General features: G+C 41.8%; 1 protein-coding gene across 7 annotated transcripts in view; it reads right to left on the reverse strand.

Annotated features, from left to right (window-relative positions):
• Positions 1 to 22,552, reverse strand: part of TNRC6B (trinucleotide repeat containing adaptor 6B) — a 254,502-nt gene that overhangs the window by 176,819 nt on the left and 55,131 nt on the right. For 4 of the 7 annotated variants that reach the window (XM_043881410.1, XM_043881415.1, XM_043881408.1 and 1 more), the window contains exons 2-3: positions 8,506 to 8,579; positions 2,594 to 2,684 (exon numbers count right to left, since the gene is read on the reverse strand). The exons of 1 other annotated variant lie outside the window; for it this stretch is intronic. In XM_043881410.1, the coding sequence (XP_043737345.1) occupies positions 2,594 to 2,638 (45 nt within the window). In that variant the 5' untranslated portion in view covers positions 2,639 to 2,684; positions 8,506 to 8,579. The remainder of the gene's footprint in view (positions 1 to 2,593; positions 2,685 to 8,505; positions 8,580 to 22,552) is intronic. 2 more of the 7 variants (XM_043881416.1, XM_043881411.1) reach the window with 2 other exon arrangements.

Genomic DNA, 22,552 nt, shown 5'->3' on the forward strand with positions numbered 1-22,552 from the left:
AACCTAAGCTTGTCCTTCCAGTCACCCTATACTGCATTATTTTATGTTCTTCACAGTATTGATCATAATTCACAATCATTATCTTTATTTATGTTTGTTTCTCCCACTAAAATGTAACCACCTTGAGAGTAAGAACCATGTCTTTTTCTATTGTTGTGTATCTGCTAATAACATATGCTCAAGAATTATTTAAGAAAATGATTTAATTCAAAGTCATTGTTTTGTAGAAAAGTCCCCACTTTTTCTCAACACCATTTACCTTTCCTAACTTATTTCTATTAACAGAAAACCACAAATTATGTTACCATAGTACTATAATAAATTCCTGCATTAACATCAAATCATTACAAATATTATAAGATTTTTAAACAAAGAGAAGCATAAGAAAAAAGTCATAAAATGTAATGTAAATGAAGACTGATGAAAACAAAGTTATAATTTAATTTTAATAACAGAAGCATCTACTTATTGCAGGTAGAGAAAGAATATTCTTTTTTTTAAAAAAAATGTTATTTATGTGTCTGTGCCAGGTCTTAGCTGTGACACACAGGATCTTTAGCTGCGGCATGAGAACTCTTAGTTGCAGCATGTGGGATCTAGTTCCCTGACCAGGGATTGAACCTCAGCCCCCTGCATTGGGAGTGTGCAGTCTTAGCCACTGGGCCACTAAGGAAGTCCCCCCCAAAAGAGATTCTTTTACTCTTTAGCCTAATTGATTCTGAACTGATAAAATATTCAATAATTGAAAAATCAAGAAATGCAGTCCTCCTTCCTCCCCCAGAAAGAAGGTGGAAACTGAGTCTCTGGTACAACTAAGCATTCTATGTCGATCTAGTTATATGCTTGCCAAGCAATCTTCCAATTTCAACCTAGCTTTCCAGGAAGAGAATGTACTTAGTCAGAGGATCCAAGAACCCAGTCTTCGTTAACACTGTGGTTTATTATAAACTAATTAATTAGGATCTTGGGGATGGGTCAGTATGTACTGTAGAAATCCTGGGGTCTGTGTATTTTTGGTGACCTGGGTGTACATGTCTTGCTTGGTGTGTGAGTGTTTGGGGGACATTCCTAGAGTGTGTGCATATCTCACTTATTCTGACTCTCCTTAAACCAGGTTTAGGATCTAGATGAAAGTGAACATGTTGGGAACTAGATGAAAGTCCTCAGTTGTGTCCGACTCTTTGCAACCCCATGGACCAGGCTCCTCTGGGGTTCTCCAGGCAAGAATACTGGAGTGGGTTGCCATTCCCTTCTTCAGGGGATCTTCCCAATGTCTCCTGCATTACAGGCAGATTCTTTTCCATCTGAACTACCAGGGATGCTGTGATCTAGATGAGTCTGATAAAAGTCTATTGGATTCTGCTTTGGCAGAAAGAAGGAAGGTATCTGGTGATATGGGGGGAAAAACAAACAAGGGGAGAGGATGACACCTGTCCTTCTACCTAACACATGGACTGTAATGAGGGGAGATTCAGAAAGAAGCTAAAGCGAATCTTTCACGAGGAGCTCTGGGGTTCAGGGCACAAACTGATGTAGCCATTAAGTAGTCATTCCTCATTCCGCTTCCCCCAACCAATCTCTGGCAACCACCAGCCTGTGTTCTATGTAATTATCTATTCTACATATTACATATAAGTGGAATCATATGTGACCTTTTGTGCCAGGCTTCTTCCAATTAGCATGATGTTTTGGAGTTTCCTGGTGACATCTGACCCCTCTTCACTTTTGCTCTGGTGAAAGAATTTGTTGTTGTTGTTCAGTTGCTCAGTGGCGTCTGACCCTTTGCCATCCCATGGATGTAGAGAAAGAATAAACCTTCCCAAGAGACTATAAGCAGCAGCGGCCACAGCAAAGGACATCTCTCTGGAGGGCTCAGGGCGGACAGCCCGACAGGTGTGGGGAACTGTCCAGGACACAGTGTGGGATACCCTCGGTGCTCCCAGCAAGGATTAGAAATGACTTTGACAGTAAAAAAAAAAAAAAAAAAGAAATGACTTTGACAGGAGAAAAAGGGCCACGAAGGTGATCCTGAGGGTTCTATATGACCAAGAAGAGGAAAAGCCAAGGAGACTCAGGACATGAAGCCAGATATAGACAGGTATCAACACGAACATGACTACTTCTACACAGGGGACAATGAAGTATTCGTTTAAGCTTTAGCCTGAAAAACCAAACCAAACATAATTTTAAAATTTATAATTAAAGATGCCCCAAAATGATCAGTGATACCTCTGTGTAGCAGGAATAAGGGATAGGCTTTTTACTTTTCACCTTATACACTTCTGATTTGCTTTAATTTTTAAAATAAGTACATACAACTTGCATAATAACACCTTAAAAGGTAAGTGCTGGTAGTCTACAAGTGAATCATAGATTTTTCTATGAGCTCAGTAAAATTTGTTTTAAATTTGTCACGGAGTGTAACAAAAGTGGATATTGAGAAGGAAAAAATCCTCCCAATCTTAGGTGAGGTTCTAATTTAAATCAATCAGATGTCTAAATTCACCTAAAACACAACACCCACTCTCCTCACTCACGGTCCCTGTTGTTTAATTTCTGCTTAGACCGTTTGCACCTTTAGTAATTCACTGACCTTGGAACTGTTTTCTTCCGATACTTCTCCCTCATTGGTCTGCATGGGAACAGACTCTGTGCAAAACTCTGCAGAAACACACAAATACTGCCTAGAAGAGGTAAGAAGAGAGGGGGGAAAAAAACACATAAGGAATTCAGTGTGCATATTTGCTTTCTCGGATTACATTGAAATTCTGTCACCACGACTAAAAATAGTGTGAAGCGATGACCTTGAGTAATGTTTGTGTGCACATGCACGTGTGTGTGTGTGTGTGTGTGTGTGTGTGTAGCATACATACACACATATCCCAGGGAGAGAGGCAGGGAGAGAGTTTTCCCCACCTTATGGGAGCATAATTAGAAAAGGCTGAAGACACTGGAGTAGTAAACAGTTCTAGATTTCTTTCCTCTTTTTATTTGACTTTTGGCAGAGGTTAAGAGTAAAAATCTTTAGCACTTCATACAGTACAAACACTGACCTGTTGGAAAAGTGGCCCACCTAAGAAATAGGGGACAAGTTGTTATGCTGTAGGAGGGCATCTGTCTAACTATCAGGCTAGGCTATTGCAAGTGGCTGGGTTTCTTAGGTTTATAATTTATGCTCAGTATTGATGGTATTTTATAACCGGTATGCTCTAATGGTTGATCCTACCTTTCTATTTTAAGAAAATCTGCTTAATAAACTAAATTTCAGTTTATTTATTTTTATATGATAACAGGCCTACAGGGAAAGACAATAAAAAGTAGCAAGTTTTCTTCTAAGAATAAAATGAGTCAAATAAAAGTATATTAAAATTTTATGAATTAAAAATGAACCCAAAAGAAACTACTAAAAGTTTATACAACCTTCAGATTAATTCATTAAATATGTAATTATTAAGGAATAGGAACCACAAAGAAAGCTGAATGCTGGAGAACTGATGCTTTTGAACTATGCTATTGGAGAAGACTCTTGACAGTCCCTTGGACTGCTGGAAATCAAACCAGTCAATTCTAAAGGAAATCAACCCTGAATATTCACTGGAAAGGACTGATGCTGAAGCTGAAGCTCCAATACTTTGGCCACCTGATGCAAAGAACTGACTTACTGAAAAAGACCCTGATGCTGGGAAAGACTGAAGGCAGGAGAAGGGGACAAGAGGATGAGATGGTTGGATGGCATCACCAACTCGATGGACATGAGTTTGAGCAAGTCTGGGAGTTGGTGATGGACAGGGAAGCCTGGCATGCTGCAGTCCATGGTGTTTGCAAAGATTTGGACATGACTGAGTGACTGAATTGAAGTACTCAAACAGACACAAATCTCCATTATAACACAGGTATGAATATTTTTTTCAAATTCTTCAAAGGGCTCAAAGCTACAAAATATGAAAGCTAAAATGATGCTTGACAGTGTACCTTTTTGGCATCAGAGAAATCTTTACAAATACAGCAGACAGGAGACATGCCAATCTGGTTCTGGCACAGGCTTCTCAATAACCATTCACAAGGTTTGAGACCAAAAGATATTTCTGAGAATCTGTTTCTTCACCTGGTGGGTGGGAAAGGATATCAAAACACCCACTGTGCTCATCTAATAAGGTCTGTTGGGAACCAGTGTGTATATATATATATAACGTAAAATGTGAAATTGGTACAGTGGAAGTCCCTTGACCACCCCCACCCCATTCACTCACTCCACATGAACCAACACTGTCCATTCCCTCTGTAAAACACACAGAAAGTTAATCCAGGCTTTCTCTAGGTGGTTTTGTACCTCACAACTATTTGTGACAGTTATGCCAAAGCAGAATTACTCTTTCTATGAAGACTAAATTGACAGCCCCGGAAAAACTCGATAACATAACTAGAAAGATGTGGTATACAAACTGCTTCACAAATGTCTTTTAAGTTCCCATTCTACTTTACTGGAACAGAGATTGTATTTCATAGATGATACATTACAGCCACAGCAGACCAGGAAAGGCATCCCCATTATCTCTGTGCCATTTCCATTTGAACGAGCTTCCCTCTCCAGAGGTTTCATGCTTGGCTCCTCTCCATCCACATACTCCACTCCAGTGGAGGGACAGGATCTTATATGAATGGAGAGATCAGAAGGAGCTATGTGAGCTCGGCCCTCCTGTCTCTTCCCTTTTGAAGCCGCCTGTCCCTCAGGAGCACACACCGTGCTCCGCTCTCAGACCCATCAGTACAGGTCCCTCACGGCTACCTGTGACAGGTAAGACTGTTGAATTCTGAGCTTTACTGTTAAGACTCTGTTTCCTCCCGTAGATGTAAGCTGCATTCTCCAATACAGCTGTTTTTTAAAAAATTATTTATTTATGGCTGTGCGGGGTCTTCACTGCTGCGTGGGCTTTCTCTAGTTGTAGAGAGTGGTGGCAACTCTAATTGCAGCGCAAAGGCTTCTCATCGCAGTGGCTTCTTTTGCTGCAAAACACAGGCTCAAGGGCACTCGGGCTTCAGTATCTGGGGCCTGTGGGCTCAGCGGTTGTGATTCTCAGGCTTAGCTGCTCCGCAGCACATGGCATCTTGCCGGACCAGGGACTGATTCAGTGTCCCTTGCATTAAAAGGCAGATTCTTAACCGCTGGACCACCAGGGAAGCACTCCAACACAGCTTTATCAGTGTAAAGATGATCTTTTGGTCTCCCAAATCCCCTCTTCTTTTATTTCTCAATTGGTAGAGAACTCAGTCAAGAGAAAAAATACTACTTATTAGGTCTCTCAAAGACTTAAATCTGGGGCATAAGACTAGTGTCTTGATTAACAGACATGCAAAATTTGGGGCAAAAGATATATGTCAAACTTCTGAGGCTTCTGTTGGGGCCAGGACTTTGGGCCTTGGTTCTTTTGTGAGGTGGCAAAGTTCTCTGACCTTATGTTTACATTAGGCCACATGAGTTTTTACAGTTATATACTAGCTTTAACTATTGAGGCCAAATTTGAAGTTTATAAAGCATAGGCCACCCTGCATTTTGACCTTAGTGCAACTCTGTCTTCAGGTGTGTGGCTGTTTCTATAAAGACAAGGTTGCAGGCACTGGGCATAGAAGATTGAGCCAAGGCTTGGGGGCTTTGCTGGCCTCACTGAAGCAACAAGCCACGGTTGGCAGCGGCAGTGATGGTGGAGTGCTGAAAGCTCCCCTAATGTCAGCTGTGCAAGTGGCCCCAGCACACAACGGCCACTCTGGCCTAGCAAGCAAATGCCAGCCGTGCTGGCCTCAGCAAAGGCAAGAGGGCATTAGCAGGCTTGGGTGGCGCCAGAGTAGAGAAGGGTGCTGCCTGACCTTGAATTATGCAGGCACAGCTTTTCCTAAGCAGACATAGCTAAGGCAAGGATGAGGCTTTAGGGAAAAGAGACGTTCTTCCTGCAGGCCTTGTAGATATCTAGTGAGTGCAACAGTTATTTGCTGTGTATAAGCTACAAGGCAGCTGAATTTCAAACAGCACAAGCACTATCAAACCAGTAAAGTTCTATGTTTAAATTATTTTCGCTAAGTCTATATAGGCAATTCAAAGGCGGAAGGGAAATTGAGAGGTTTCTCACTAAATCTCAGTTGATGTCCTTTATTTAATTTGCCCTCTTTGGCGGGGGGGTTGATTTTTTACTATCTTTAATGTTTTTTAATGAATTTTTGAGAAAGTTTCGATGCCATTCTTATTTGAAGGGATGGCTCATACCTGTGCCTCAAGGTCTAAGTCAGTTTTCCTGCCCTTTTGATGAAAAGACAGGTGAATAAAGTAGGTGACTGATAGTCTTTACCCTGGTGCATTGCGGGCCTCAGCAGATGTTAGTGAGCAAACATGAGGAATGTCCTGCAGGCTCTGTGCTGGGTCTTCTCTAAAAGTTGACCAACATGTTAATATCTCAAAGCCCTCCAAGATCCAGACCTCACCGGTCTTTCCAGCATCATCGGCCTAGCCACAGTGAACTACTTGTGCTCAGGGCTCAGTCATGTCTGACTCTTTGCTACCCCAGGGCTGTAGCCTACCAGACTCCTCTGTCCGTGGAATTTCGCAGGCAAGAATACTTGAGTGGGTTGCCATTTCCTTCTCCAACAGTGAACTACTTACAGCTTCCCAAATATGCCAGATTATTTCTGGTTTCCAGGCTTTTGTTCTATCATTCCCTCTGCCTTTCCCTCCCTCATTCAAGATTCAGCATTTATAAAGTAATTCCTGTCCCATCTCTAGGCAGAACTGATGACTCCTTTCCCAGTATCTGCAAGGGATCTTGTGAGAAACTTATTAGTGGATCTGTAACACTGCATTGGATTTATTTTCTTACACTGATGCCTCACCTATTAGATTATCAATGCTTTGATACCAGACACTATTTTTCAATCTCTGCATTCCCAGATTACTTAAAACTGTGCACCTGGCATTTAATAAGTATCCAATGTAAGGATGACTGAATTAACCAACTAAAGTCTTTTTTACTTAAATTGCAGTTCACCGGGTCCCCATCACATGCCAGATGGTGCTGGACTAGTACAGGAGAATTGAGCTTTGGTTTTGAAGGAGCGGAACAATTACTCTTTGTCATTTCTTAGCTGTGTAATCTGGAGCAAGTTACTTAACATTATAATCTTCATTATTTTCATCTATAAAACTGATCAGGAGGAGGTATTACTCCTGCAAGGTGTCCAGGAGCAGCAAACAGGCCCTACAAAAATAGTTCCTTGCCAAGAAGTCTCAGAGGGTTTACACACCAGCAAAGGAGACAGAAAAAAAAATAACTCTTAAGATAAAATAATGTTGTTTTATTGCTGTATCAACAACAGGTGCCCCTGGAACACAGATAAAAAAGAAATTTTGCCAGAAGAGCCTGGGATGAGGGGACAAGAGGAAAGATATAAGCAGGAAAAGTAAATAGTGGCATTCTTCTCTGCTCTTCCAAAATCTAAGCAAAGAAAAAAGCACCCATCAAGGCACCAAGTTGTGAAAAATAACTTCACATCTGGGGAACAGAACACAGTCCGGTTTACAGATAGCAGTGCTCAGCCACGCAGTCGCGGCTGACTCTCTGTGGCTCCATGGGCTGTAGCATGCCAGGCTCCTCTGCCCATGGAATTTTCCAGGCAAGAATACTGGAGTGGGTGCCATTTTCCTACGCCAGGGGATCTTCCCGGCCCAGGGATTGAACCCAGGCATCTATTGTGTCTCCTGCAGTGGCAGGTGGATTCCTTACCGCTACTGCCACCTGGGAAGCCCTTACAGATAGTGTACTGTAGTGTTAGTAGCTCTTCTTGTCCAACTATTTGCGACCCATGGACTGCACATGGAATTTTCCAGGCAAGAATACTGGAGTGCGTTGCCATTCCCTTCTCCAGGGGATCTTCCCAACCCAGGGTCAAACCTGTGTCTCTAACACTGCAGGCAGATTCTTTACCATCTGAGCCATAGAAGCCTCTGAACCAGAGAAGCCTCTTACAGATAAGGGTTTACTAAAAAAGAAGCCAGAAATGTTGTTTGGAATTAGGTCTTGGAGGGGTTTGTAGGATGACATCTGCAGTGACTGGGAGCCATAAGAGCTGTTTAGGCAAAGGGGCAATGTGAGCAAATCTATGGCTAGACGCTGAGTCAGGCCGCGTGTGGACTACACACTGGAGCGGGGAGGCACCGGAGGCAGAGGAGCTAGGACACGTGCATGTAACACTGTGAAACTGCTACATCTAATAACAAGTCTAGTTCCATAAAAGGATGGGACACCAAATGTCAGTATCAAACTAAATACAGGTATTTTTAAAGGGACCTAGTGAAGTAGAAATGCAAAGGACTAGGGGTGATGGCCACTTTAAGTTCCCTTTCTGTAAGAACTCTGGAAAGAAGCATTAATATCTGAATGTACTTTTCTTTTCTTTTTTTTAACGTGAAGATGCTCTCATTTCATTGCCCGTATCTGGTGGATATCCATTTTTAAAACTTACCTTTGACAGTATCCTGGGGCAACACAAGCCCGTGAGGATGAGTCTAGACTACATTCAGTGCAAAAACCAAAACCCTGAAAAGAGAAGAAAATCCCAATGAGCCTCATGCTCACAGCAAGACACCTTGGTGAGCAGCAGTCATGTATAAACCCGGGCTTCTCTGCCTACCAGCTACTGACTCTTAGGCCAGTGGCCTAACGGCTCAAGCCTCAGCTTCCTCATTCAACACCGGGAATAACAACAGTGTCTTCCTCATAGGGTTCTCTCAAAGTTTAGATGAAATACTTGTAAAACACTTTTAGCACAGGGCAGGGCACCAGCCACATGCTGGATAAAGGTGAGTGGGTATTAAGAATGTGAACTGAAATACTTTCTGGAAAAAAAAATTACAACTGATATCAAACCTTTATTATTTATTTAACCTTATTTGTTCTACCAGAAAATTACCAAACTGCTTTTTTTTCTCCATTTGACATGAGGATGTCTCATCATCACTTTAGAACTAATGTATCCCAAACTGCACTCTTCATCTCCCACCCCCACCCTGTCCCACCCCAGACTCCATTCTCCAGTCTCCACTGTCTCAGTCAAGGGTGTCATCCTCCACCCAGGTGCTGGGGTCAGAACATCTGATTCATCCTGGATTTCTCACCCCACCTCAATCCTCTTACAGTCAGTCAGCAAACCCTATCATTCCTGCTTTCAAAATATGTATCTTGGATCTACCCATAATTCTTCATTTTCATTGCTATCATCATTTCCTACTTGTGGAGGCCTCTTAGCTGGTTTTCTTGGGCCTACTCCCACTCCTTCCCGAGCCGGTTCTAATTAATTGCTGGAATGGCCTCTTCAGAATCAAAGCAAATGACAGCAAGCTGCTAATAAGTGCAGTGAAAATGTTATTTCATGAAGGAATGTTTTCTCTCTTTATATATATGTGAAGTATATATATATATACACACACACATGAAATGACAGCCATGTATTATTAGACATTTAAAGATCCCAGGCCAGTTCTTTCATTTTACAATGGCAGAAACAAATGCCAGAAAGATACTCTGCTCAATGTGGGGACAAATGCAGCAGAAATTTATCTGTGATTAGCATCAACACTGCTGTCAGAAAGCCCATCGCTGTTTGGAAGTTGGCCATCTAGTTTCACAATCAAGTTAACATTTCTGTCCAAGAAAGCACATTCCACTTCCCATGGCTACGGATTATAAATTACAGCTTCAGTCCTACCTTAGGTCACAGCATTTGAGGTGGTGGTCTACTCAGTCTCAAAGGTATCTTACTGCCCTCTTATCTACCATCATCTCTACCTTAGCTTATTTTCAGTGCCTGAATAAATACATCTCAGATGGAATGGTACTATGATGAGTATTTGTTGTTGCTGCTGCTGCTACTACTGCTACGTCACTTCAGTCGTGTCCGACTGTGCAATCCCATAGAGGGCAGCCCACCAGGCTCCCCCATCCCTGCGATTCTCTAAGCAAGAATACTGGAGTGGGTTGCCATTTCCTTTTCCAATGCATGAAAGTGAAAAGTGAAAACGAAGTCGCTCAGTCGTGTCTGACTCTTGCGACCTCATGGACTGTAGCCCACCAGGCTCCTCTGTCCATGGGATTTCCCAGGCAAGGATACTGGAATGGGTTGCCATTTCCTCCTCTAGAGGATCTTCTTGACTCAGGGATCGAACCTGTATCTCCTGCATTGCAACAGATTCCTTATCTCTAAGCCATCTGGGAAGTCCTATGAGTATCAGTAACATTTTAATTATCAGCTTTACCCTCCTATTATACACACTGTTATCCCAACAATCTTCCTTTCTAAAAAGTCAATTTGACCTTTGGGTACATCACTGGCAAAATCTAGTCAGTAACTACCCATTATCGTCAGGGTAAAATTCAAAATCCCTCCAGTCCTGTCATCACTTCACATCCTGGTCACATGGTTGGCACAGGGCTGCCTTGCTCATGATAATGTGCACTTACGTCTCTGGGAGCCCGTTGCCTCATTCCCTTCTACTCCTCTTTTAAGATCTGCCTCAGGGTTAGCTCCTCATAGTTTTCTGTACCCTTCTTGGATGAAGTGTTCCTCCTCTGAGAAATACCATATAATATTGGTAATATCCATGGATCTCTTTTCTTCATGCAACAGAACTCCTTGACAACAAGGACTACCTACATCTTACATTACCTTTGAACTTGGTTTCAGATGGAGCTCAATAAACACAGACTGAACTGAATGTTGATGTGATCCTAATAACTCAGTACCGCAGTGTGGACGCATCCCCATTAAACGGCACCGGGGAAGGCTGAAGAAGCCAGCCACAGCTTCCAAGATGAGCCTGGCCCTCACAGAGGATGTAAACTCTGTGGTTATGTGTGACGCTCAGCACCTCAGAGAAAGACGGGATTCTTGAACATTTTCTCAACCACAGACTAGCAAGATAAAAGACTTAATTTTCAGTTCTCTATTGTGATTAGTTTCTGCCCAGGCTTAAACATCCTTCTCAGGGTAAACACTAAATTCTGTACCAACATCATATAGGGGCCCATTATTACATATCTTGCTAACAGACAAGCTTAAGACACAGTGGCCAGATCGGTCCTTTGCCTGTTTGGCAGTTGGTCCCAGACACTTGCTGGCGGTCAGTGACGGAAAAGGAGTTAAAGCAGAGGAGTTGCCAGCGGGGGAAACTGGGCAGTTTTCCAAGTACTCTGGAAACGAATTTTTACAGAACAGCTTCATTACTTTCTCTGCAGGGCCGTGAACCTCTGTATCAGATGCATTCCTATTCAAGGTAAACAGAAAATTTAACTCTAAAATCAACACTGAAAATTATCTAACTGAAGTTATCTACAGCACTGTTTTCCTTCTAAGGTATGAGTAATGGCAAATTCCTCCCAAACACCATCTGAAATGTTCAGAACCACCCTATAATCCTTCCGTCTGATCACATGTAGCCATGGCAGGAAACTACCTGAACTGCTCTAGTTTTCTCTATTCTCTCGCAGAGTCACCAAATTGGTCTTGAAATTCACACACAGTGGGGTGGGAAGGTTCAGTGGATCTTGGACTACATAAATTTCCAGGCCTGCAAAACTTCAAGTAGGCTTAAAAAGTTTCTCCACAGCCAAGTACAGAACTAAACTCACCAGATGGAATTAGAACTGAATCCTTTACAAGGACTATGAAAAGAAGTACATATCCAATAAACTATATTTACTAATAATGCCTCTGATATGATGGAGTTTTAATTTTCAAACTTGATTGTTCGGCATGATTCTTCTAAATATAATTTAAATTCTCATTTCAAAAACTTCAAGCAATATACGTAAAGTCCTTGACCACTGCCCTCTCACCCTGCCCTGGTCCTCCCAGGACTCACCACTACTGTTATGTTTGATAATCAGCATAATTCTCAAGATTGCAGATTATTAAGAATACACTGTAAACTTTTGAGTCACAAATAACACTGAAAACCCGGACTGTCTACATTGTTGGCAACTGGCCTAATTTCAAACAAGATGTCTGGAAGAGCAGCAGATGTGGGGGTGGAGCAAAACACCAGCAATGAGGCCAGGGAGATTTTCCTGGGAGGCGAGCACAGACCAGGAGACTAAGGGCAGACAGGAGGGTACTATGAATCCAGCTCTATATGCGGGGCACACAGCCCAAGAGGGCAAAAAGAAACCTATTGAATTAAGTGACACCAATAATAAAGTCAGAGCCTAAGGGGCGCAGATAAAGGTAGTACTACCACAGGAAGATGGGTTTATTTAGCTACCAACACCCAGAGCTACAAGTGCTACTTGCAGTTTTAGGTCACTTCTATTTCAGTTCAACACTTTAGAAATTCTGTAAAAATGTTCAAGTCTGCCCATTCCTAAAATCACCCCCCTTTAACCCTAAAATCTCCTCCAGACTGTGTGCCCTTCCTCTCCTCTAGTCAAGCTCCATTTCCAGGGCATCTTCCCCACCGAGGGATCAAACCTGGGTCTCCTACATTGCAGGCGGATTATGTCCTGTCTGAGCCATTAGGGAATATCCCTTAAAATATATATATTTGGCTTCAAGAGGTCTTAGTTGTGGCTTGTAAGATCTTTAGTCATGACATGTAAGATCTTTAGTCATGACATGTGGGATCTAGTTTTCTGACCAGGGACCAAACCCAGGACCCCTGCTTTGGGAGCTCAGAGTCTTAGCCACTGGACCACCAGGGAAGTCCCAAGCTCTTTAAAAAGAAGTTTTATTTGTGGTCTCAGTGTCCTAATCTCTCATGGACTTAATCATCAACATTTGGTTTCTTTCCCTATCACTCCCTGTTGTCAAATACAATGGCTATCATTGAATTATTTGCTGTAACCTTTCTCTGGCTTCTAAAAATTAGAAGGATCTGAAACACCTGTCATTTGGAAGCCCCTTTCCATCTAGATGTTAAGAACATGAGATCCCATCACTAGGCCAGGGGCACTTTGCTTTAGTTCTTGGTCCTTGGCTGCGTCTGGGTCTCCCTGTCTCCCTAGGCTTGCAGCTAGTCCAAGGCCCTTGTCAATATTGTTGATTTTCAGATTCCCATCATGGGCAGGGGGTTGCTGGGTGAGGAGCAGCTGCTTGTGCATGGAGGATTGGAGAACAAACATCATGGTGAAGAAATTCAACTCAACTCCTGGCTTTAAGGATTTGAGCATCGTTCTGATGCTCAAACTGACATGGAACATATTTAGTCCCTTTATCCCACAGAAGGGGTTTCCCTGGTGGCTCAGACAGTAAAAATCTGCCTGCAATGCAGCAGACCCAGGTTCAATCCCTGGGTCGGGAAGATCCCCTGGTGAAGGGCATGGCAACCCACTCCAGTATTCTTGCTTGGAGAATCCCATGGACAAAGGAGTCTGGCAGGTTACAGTCCATGGGATGGCAAAGAGTCGGACACAACTGAGCTACTGAACAACAACATATCTCAATGACTCCCAAATCTCTCTCTAGGGCTGACCTTTCTTACAACCTTCAAAGCCATCTATATAACTTCCTAATGTCAATAGACTTCTCTACCTCATGTTCCACAGGTCCCTAAAACACAATAAAATGAAACAAAATAATCCTCCCCTTAAAATAATCTGCCTCTCTTGGGAATACTAGCATTCCACTCAAAAATCTGGAACCATGACCTCCATCTTCCTCTCACCAAACTCTGTCAGCTCTGCTGCTGCTGCTAAGTCACCTCAGTCATGTCTGACTCTGTGCGACCCCATTGACGGCAGCCCACCAGGCTCCCCCGTCCCTGGGAATCTCCAGGCAGGAACACTGGAGTGGACTGCCATTTCCTTCTCCAATGCATGAAAGTGAAAAGTGAAAGTGAAGTCTCTCAGTCGTGTCCAACTCTTAGCAACCCCATGGACTGCAGCCCACCAGGCTCCTCCATCCGTGGGATTTTCCAGGCAAGAGTACTGGAGTGGGGTACCACTGCCTTCTCTGTCAGCTCTAATCCTCCAATATTTCAACAGGTACTTTCTTCCCTATTCCTGTCATTTCTGCCTTAGTTCTGGCACAGTTTCCACTGAATTATTCCACTTGTTTTTAAAACTGGTTTTCTCATCCTTAAGACCCACCCCACCCCCACTGCCATTAGAATTACCGTTATAAAGGGTAAAACCACAGGGCCTTTGCAATGCCTCTCATCCATCTTCAAGATGAAATCTAATTCCACTGCATGGTATACAAGGCCTGGGATCCATTCAGCTCTCAGCTTCATCTCACAAAACCACTCTGCTTTCAGTTTCTCTTAAGCACCACAGGGTTTCACGTGTCTGTGACTTTGTACACGTGTCAACTGGACTCCGTCTCTCACAGGGCAAATTTCAATTTTGATGACGCAAGAAAAGGGAAACCTTTCCTATGAAGTTTGTCTTGATTCTTCTCTTTTGCTACAGGCGCTCTGGATGGGTCCTTCCTCTGGGTTAGCAACTATACTCGGTATATATTTCCACTAGGCTTGTTTATGTTGTATAGACTACAAGGTTGTAAGTTTTCTAAAGACAGGAAGGGCTAAGTCTTTTTATAACTGTATCACCATCATGTAAAACAGTGCCAGTGCAAAGGATATTCCAATAAACTCTCCTGAAACAAAAACATGCATTTGGAGAAGGAAGATATAAAATCAACTCAATATAATATTTTTTGTTTAATCAAATAAGGATGCTATTCATCGCTTATAACAGTACATCCAGGGCCACAGTACTGATTCCAATCATTCACTCAGTGAATGAGCCACCTGCCAGGTTTCATGTCTGTTCTAGAAATACCATGTTGAAGTCATGCTAGGCTCTCAGGGCACTGTGCTACCCACAGGAACCCACAGATTTCCACGGAGAAGCTGTGAAGAAACTCTGGGACTGAGAACAGGACCCTGGCATAAAGATGTTAAATTTTTTATTGTAACTTTTAAGTCAGGGAAGAGTTGCCTAATAAATAAACTGAAGCAGAGATGAAGAAAAAGGCATGTGCCTCACCTTCAACTACTAATCCAGTTTGGTCAAATGGAACTAATGCCCTGTGGCTTAGTCCAGGACAACTTGTCAATTCTTTAACACAAAGGGCTTCAGAAAGTAAAGCTACCCTCTGAGACCTACACAAACTGCTAGTCACATGAAGGTGGGGGCGGGATGGTGGGGAATAATGACTGCCAGCTCTAAGAAGAGCAGAGCAGCTACTGAACAGCAGATTCAACTCAACCAGCTTTCCTGAGGCTTACGAAACGCCCAGCACTATGCTCGCTGGTTTCAGAACAAGGGCCTCTGACTAGGTTTTATTGCAATCATTGGGCACAAAGAATTAAAGAGATTAGGGGGCTTCCCTGGCGGTCCAGTGGCTAAGACTCCGTGCTCCCAACACAGGGGACCAGGGTTCAATCCCTGATCAGAGAACTAGATCCCACATGCCATAAATAAGAGCTCACCTGCCACAAATAAAGAGCCCACATGTCACAACAAAGATGGAAGATTTGTCGTGCTTCAAATAAGACTCGTGCAGCCAAATAAATATTTAAGAAAAGGGAAATAATTAAACAGGCTAAGATGCTCAGCTTTTGCACCCAATATATTGATGATCTGTGATCAGAAAGTCTTTATTCTTTTTCCATGTTGTATATTAAATTTATGTAGTTTTAAAAAAATCAAATAGTTATTTCTATGAAGATTGTCTACAAAATTTCAAATGCATATTGGTTCTTCACTAAAACAGTAAGGGAAAATTTAATACTGATAGTGAAGATAATAATAATATGAAACTATTTATGCTGTGTTCAGCAATATACATCATGGACATCTCATTTAAGATATGATCCCTATCCTTAGAGCTTCCCTGGTGGCTGAGATGGTAAAGAATCTGCCGGCAGTGCAGGAGACCCAGGTTCAATCTCTAGGTTGGGAAGATCCCCTGGAGAAGGGAATGGCAACCCACTCCAGTATTCTTGCCTGGAGAATCCCAAGGACAGAGGAGCCTGGTGGGCTACAGTCCATGGGGTTGCAAAGAGTCGGACATGACTAAGCAACAAACACTTTCCCTATCCTTAGAGGTCTTACATTATTGGAAGGAGAAGAAAATCAGCACACCAAGCAGTTCACAAAACCTAAGCACTAAGCCGTGCGGCACAGAAGTTTTGAGGAGGCAGAGAAAATGGTGGGCTGGACAACCTGTGTAGCCTTCAGAGAGAAACTAAGATCCCAGATGGAACTGATGGGATCTAAAGCAGTGATTCTCAAACTTTTTCATCTCAGGGTCTCTTTACATTCCTAAAAATTATTAAGGATCCCCAAAAGCTTTCGTTTATGTGGCTTGTAGTTAACAATATTTACAGGTGGCTCAGAGGTAAAGAATCCGCCTGCCAATGCAGGAGACATGGGTTCAATCCCCGAGTCAGGAAGGATCCCCTAGAGAAGGATATGGCAACTCACTGCAGTATTCTTCTCTGGGAAATCCCATGGAAAGAGGAGCCTGGCAGGCCATGATCCGTGGGGTCACAAAACAGTTGGATACGACTTCACAATTGAACAACAACAAACACATTAAAAATGATAACTATGAAAAATTTAAAATATTCATTCATAAATATTTAAATGTATAAGTAATAAATGATTACCTTTTAACATTTTTAAATTAAAAATATTTTAAAGGCTAAAAATTTAGAGAACAGTGCCATGTTTTTACACTTTCGTTACCTTTGATATTTTGCAAGTATCAGACAAAAGCTATATCCTAATATCTGCTTTTGCATTCAATCTTTTGCAGTATTGCATGCCATGTAGCCCCTGGAAAACTTCACTGTACAGTCAGGAATGAGTTTAAAAGGCATATAACATCTTAACATTATTAAAGAGTTGTGATTTCATGGACCCCCTGGAAGGATCTAGACCTGGGGGAGTGCGAGGGATCCATGGACCACACTTCGGGGGATTGTTAATTTTAAAAGAGAAGGAAAATGCTATATGCAAGGGCTGGGCAGGAGGGAAATATGTGGCTGGAGAGCCATAATTTCTAAGTACGCAATGCTTCCCTGTAAACTCTTGGCTACAACCAGGCTCACCTTCATCGTGAGCCTCAGAGACAGAAATGGCCAGGCAAGGTGGGTACCAGAAGCCTCCTCTATCCCCATGGTGGTCTGTGCCCACAGAGGAGTCTCTGAAGCCCCTGTAACATTCCCTGGAGGCCACGTCAGCCCTTGCTTGCTGGCACCTCCACTGAGCTCTCCTCCCAGAAGCTGTAAATGGCTCACAAGAAACTGCCTTGCCGGGGCTTCCCAAGGCTGTGTTTACTAACTGCAAAATCATCTCTTTGCTACAGTCTCAGATTCTTCAGACATTTCTTGATCTGGCTGTCTTAAAAAACACATTTAACATCAGCCACGTAGCCAGTTTTTCCTTGCCAATAATCATGGGAGTTTGCTATTCCGTTCTCGTGCATCTTGCGACTGTAAAAACAGTTCCCGGAGCATCATATGTCATGGATCTAGTTGCCACAAACTGAAAACATTTTCTTCATATTTTGTGGCACAAACTAAAAGCATGCTGGATGTGGTTTGCATACAGTCCATCTCTGGCCAAAATAGAGGCTTAAATATATGGATAGATGGAGAAAGGGGGTGGCCATCACCATCATTAAACTGTTTGATCAATCAACGTTCAATAGTATATAACTATGGCAAAGTTCTAAATGAAAATGAAACATTCTAAAATTATTCTGCAATAAGTACAGTTGTTCTCTTCATGCAGCAAGCTTTAAGTTAACAGTTATTTTATAGCTGAGAGAAGCACAGATGAAACAGAAACTTCTTTTTAGTCTTTTAAATAAAAAACTATACAATAAAAGCAATCATGAGTCTACATAGTTTTTCAGTCTTTTTTATGCCATTTTTTAGTAAACATATTTATTAAGTTCCCTTTACAGAAGAGGATAGGTCATTTTGAAGCCAAAATGAAACTGAAACTTTAAAAGAGAGTTCCACTTCTGGGAATGCTTTTAAACTAGGTAATTCAGACCAACAAGCCTATCCTGCTAACAGCCTAGAAAATCTGGAAAAAATATTAAAAATAATCTTCAAGGCAGAGGAGCACTAATAAGTTAATTAAGAATTGCCATGCATAAAAATCAATTTCAGGTGAGCTATGTATCCAAATGTGAAAGATAAGTAGTAAAGCTTTTGGAAAACAATGTGGGATGTTACCATCACCGAGGCACTGAGAAGGAGCTCTTTTTAAACAGGAAACAAGAGTACCCATGGTCAAAAAACAGATAAAATATAATCGTATCGAAATTCAATTTTTGTTCACCATAAGACATCCTCAGGAAAAGAAAAAAGCGGGTCATATAAAACCAATAAAGGACTCATATTCAAAATAAAAAGGAGTTCTGACAAGGAAGCGAAAGATAACAATAGGAAAATGGGCAAGAGGTTAGGTGAGGCACATCACCAAATAAACAAACAAACCAAAAAAAAACAAATAAAAAATTATCAAACCTCAATAATAAATAAGAAAAATACAAAAGAAAACCATAATGGAAAAAAAAAAAGAAAATCACAGCGATATAACATTGTATACCAGAACAATTAAAAATTCTAAAGTCTGATAATAACAAGTATGACCAAGGGTATGGAACAATGGGAAAAACCATGTACTACTTGATAAACAGCTATATCCACTTTATCAAAATTTTCCAAGCCAAGCTTCAGCAATACATGAACCGAGAACTTCCAGATGTTCAAGATGGTTTAGAAAAGGCAGAGGAACCAGAGATCAAATTGCCAACATCCGCTGGATCATCGAAAAAGCAAGAGAGTTCCAGAGAAACATCTATTTCTGCTTTATTGACTATGCCAAAGCCTTTGACTGTGTGGATCACAATAAAGTGTGGAAAATTCTGAAAGAGATGGGAATACCAGACCATCTGACCTGTCTCTTGAGAAACCTGTATGCAGGTCAGGAAGCAACAGTTAGAACTGGATTTGGAACAACAGACTGGTTCCAAATAGGAAAAGGAGTACGTCAAGGCTGTATACTGTCACCCTGCTTATTTAACTTCTATGCAGAGTATATCATGAGAAACGCTGGGCTGGAAGAAGCACAAGCTGGAATCAAGACTGCCGGGAGAAATATCAATAACCTCAGATATGCAGATGACACCACCCTAATGGCAGAAAGTGAAGAGGAACTAAAAAGCCTCTTGATGAAAGTGAAGGAGGAGAGTGAAAAAGTTGGCTTAAAGCTCAACATTCAGAAAACTAAGATCATGGCATCTGGTCCCATCACTTCATGGGAAATAGATGGGGAAACAGTGGAAACAGTGTCAGACTTTATTTTTTGGGGCTCCAAAATCACTGCAGATGGTGATTGCAGCCATGAAATTAAAAGACACTTACTCCTTGGAAGGAAAGTTATGACCAACCTAGATAGCATATTTAAAAGCAGAGACATTACTTTGCCTACAAAGGTCCGTCTAGTCAAAGCTATGGTTTTTCCAGTGGTCATGTATGGATGTGAGAGTTGGACGGTGAAGAAAGCAGAGAGCCGAAGAATCGATGCTTTTGAACTGTGGTGTTGGAGAAGACTCTTGAGAGTCCCTTGGACTGCAAGGAGATCCAACCAGTCCATCCTAAAGGAGACCAGTCCTGGGTGTTCACTGGAAGGACTGATGTTGAAGCTGAAACTCCAATACTTTGGCCACCTCATGCCAAGAGTTGACTCATTAGAAAAGACCCTAATGCTGGGAAGGATTGGGGGCAGGAGGAGAAGGGGACGACAGAGGATGAGATGGCTGAATGGCATCACCGACTCGGTGTACACGGGTTTGGGTAGACTCTGAGAGTTGGTGATGGACAGGGAGGCCTGGCATGCTGCGATTCATGGGGTTGTAAAGAGTCGGACACGACTGAGTGACTGAACTGAACTGAACTGATATCTACTTTGGAATGTAGTCTGGCATTACTCTTCTAAAGTTGAAAACAGACATACTTCATGGTCCAGCAATTCCACTCCCAGGTATATACCCCAAAGAACTCACGCACAGGGGAACCAAAAGATACACAAAAATTTTCAAAGCAGCACTACTGTATGAGCCCCCAGCTGGGGACAACACAGATATTCTCAACAGTAGAATAGCATATTCATAAAATGAAATACCATACAGCAATGAACATCAAGAAATAACAACCACACAGAGCAAAATGGATGGATTTCAAAAACATAATGACCACATAATAAAAGAATACATAGTGTGTGACTCTGTTCAAAATAAGCCAAACTTATAATGTTTAGAGGTATGTAGGTGATAAAAGGAGAAAGGAAAGAAAAGAAATCAGAAGATTGGTTACCTGCAGGTGGAAGTCGGGGTGTCACTAGAAAGCTCACTAAAGACTGCTGGTTCCTGTAATGTTCTATTCTTTGATCTCAGAACTGGTTATTTTAAAAAAACTAAGTTTTCATTTGTATTTTACACACCTCTCTGGTTGTGCAATACATTTCACAATAAAAAAGAATGAAAGCAAAACAAAGATCAAACAAATAACAAAGGAAAAAGTGGTATCTTTGCTATAACTTTAAAAATTAGATGACAGAACCCAAATTCCTTAGCTGGCATCCGGCCGTTCATTATCCAGTCCTGCATTTCTAGTCTCATCTCTTGCCACCCACCTCCTTCACAAGTAGTACACGGAGTCTGCCACACTCGTACTCCACCCTGAGCTCTCTTTACCTTCACCCCTGATGTTCTTTGTCTAGAAAACCATGGAGACAAAACCCAGTCATGATTCTGTCAGACTAAGTACAAACATTCAAGACACAGCCTGGATGTCATCTCCAGTGAGAAAGCTTTTCAGGAGACACAGATTCTAGGGCCACACTGACTGCTTCAAATTCCAGATTGGCCATTTACTGGGCAGTGCGACCTTGGTCAATTTATCAACCATAATCTTGTAGATTCTTCACCTATAAAAATGAGTATAAAAATACAACCTGCCTCACTAGGTTTTTGTAATGATTCAATGAGTAAATATATGCAAAGTGTCTGGAACATGCCTGGGAGAGAATAAACACTGGATATTAGCTATTAATATTATCTAGCCACTATCAGTAGCTATTATTATGAAGTATTATTATTAACTAGGTATTAGCAGGCTGAGTGCTGAAGAATTAACGCTTTTGAATTGTGGTACTGGAGAAGACTCTTGACAACAGACCCTTGGATTGCAAGGAGATCAAACCAGTCAATTCTAAAGGAAATCAACCCTGAATATTCATTAGAAGCTCTGATGCTGAAGCTGAAGTTCCAATATTTTGGCCACCTGATGAGTGAGTCGACTCACTGGAAAAGACCCTGATGCTGGGAAAGACTGAAGGCAAAAGGAGAAGGGGGTGGCAAAGGATCAGATGGTTAGATAGCAACACCAACTCAATGAACATGAATCTAAGCAAACTCCAGGAGATAGTGGAGGACAGGGGAGCCTGGCATGCTACAGTCCATGGGGTCGCAAAATCAGACCTGATTTGGCAACTGAACAAAAACAACAACAACAATTACTATTAAATCACTATACTCTGATAATGCCCCATCCCCCAAAGTCCCTCCAGATTAACTACTCTTCCTCTGGGTTCCCACGGCTCAGTATTATAGCTTATTTTCCTTCATATAGCCCTTATGGTTAGTTACTTCCTTGAGAGCAGTAACTAAGTCTTTCACACCTCAATCCCCAACATCTAGCACAGTGCCTAATATGTAGTAGATGTTCAATGTAGTATCTGTGAAATGAATAAGCTACAAAGGCTCCAAACATGGATCTCTACAACATATAAGAGGTCCTTCAGTGCTGCTCTATTCTGTATGAACAATACAAACTGGAAGCACTGTCTTAATTTTATACCTAAAATGGGAGAATTTACAGTTATGTAAATTATGCCACAATACAGATTAAAAAAAAACACACAAATATTTGACATTCTTTTACAGCTAGCTAGAATTCCAATCCTCATTCCAGAAGTCCTCAAACCAGTCAATCCTAAAGGAAATCAATCCTGAATATTCACTGGAAGGACTGATGTGGAAGCTGAAGCTCCAGTACTTTGGCCACCTGATGCAAAGAGCCAACTCACTGGAAAAGAACCCGATGTTGGGAAAGACCGAAGGCAAAAGAAGGGGGTGGCAGAGAAGGAGATGGCTAGATAGCATCACCAACTCAATGGACACAAATGTGAACAAATTCCAGGAGATAGTGGAGGACAGAGGAGCCTCGAGGGCTGCAGTTCATTGGCTCATAGAGAGTCAGATACGACATAGCAACTGAACGACAAACAACAGAATTCCCACATCTTTAAAATCTCACCCACAGACGGGAGAAATAGCATAGAAATAACAAGAAAAATCAGCTTTTAAAAATTAAAAAGCAAAAATATGTCATGTACTAAATCTCTTTAAAACCCAAAGCATCATCTCTATACTTATTTTCAAGTCCAGGATCAACAAAGGATCTTGACATACAAAAAAGGATCTTGACATA

This window comes from Cervus elaphus, chromosome 22 (genome assembly GCF_910594005.1).
Source record: "Cervus elaphus chromosome 22, mCerEla1.1, whole genome shotgun sequence".
Lineage (NCBI taxonomy): Eukaryota > Metazoa > Chordata > Mammalia > Artiodactyla > Cervidae > Cervus > Cervus elaphus.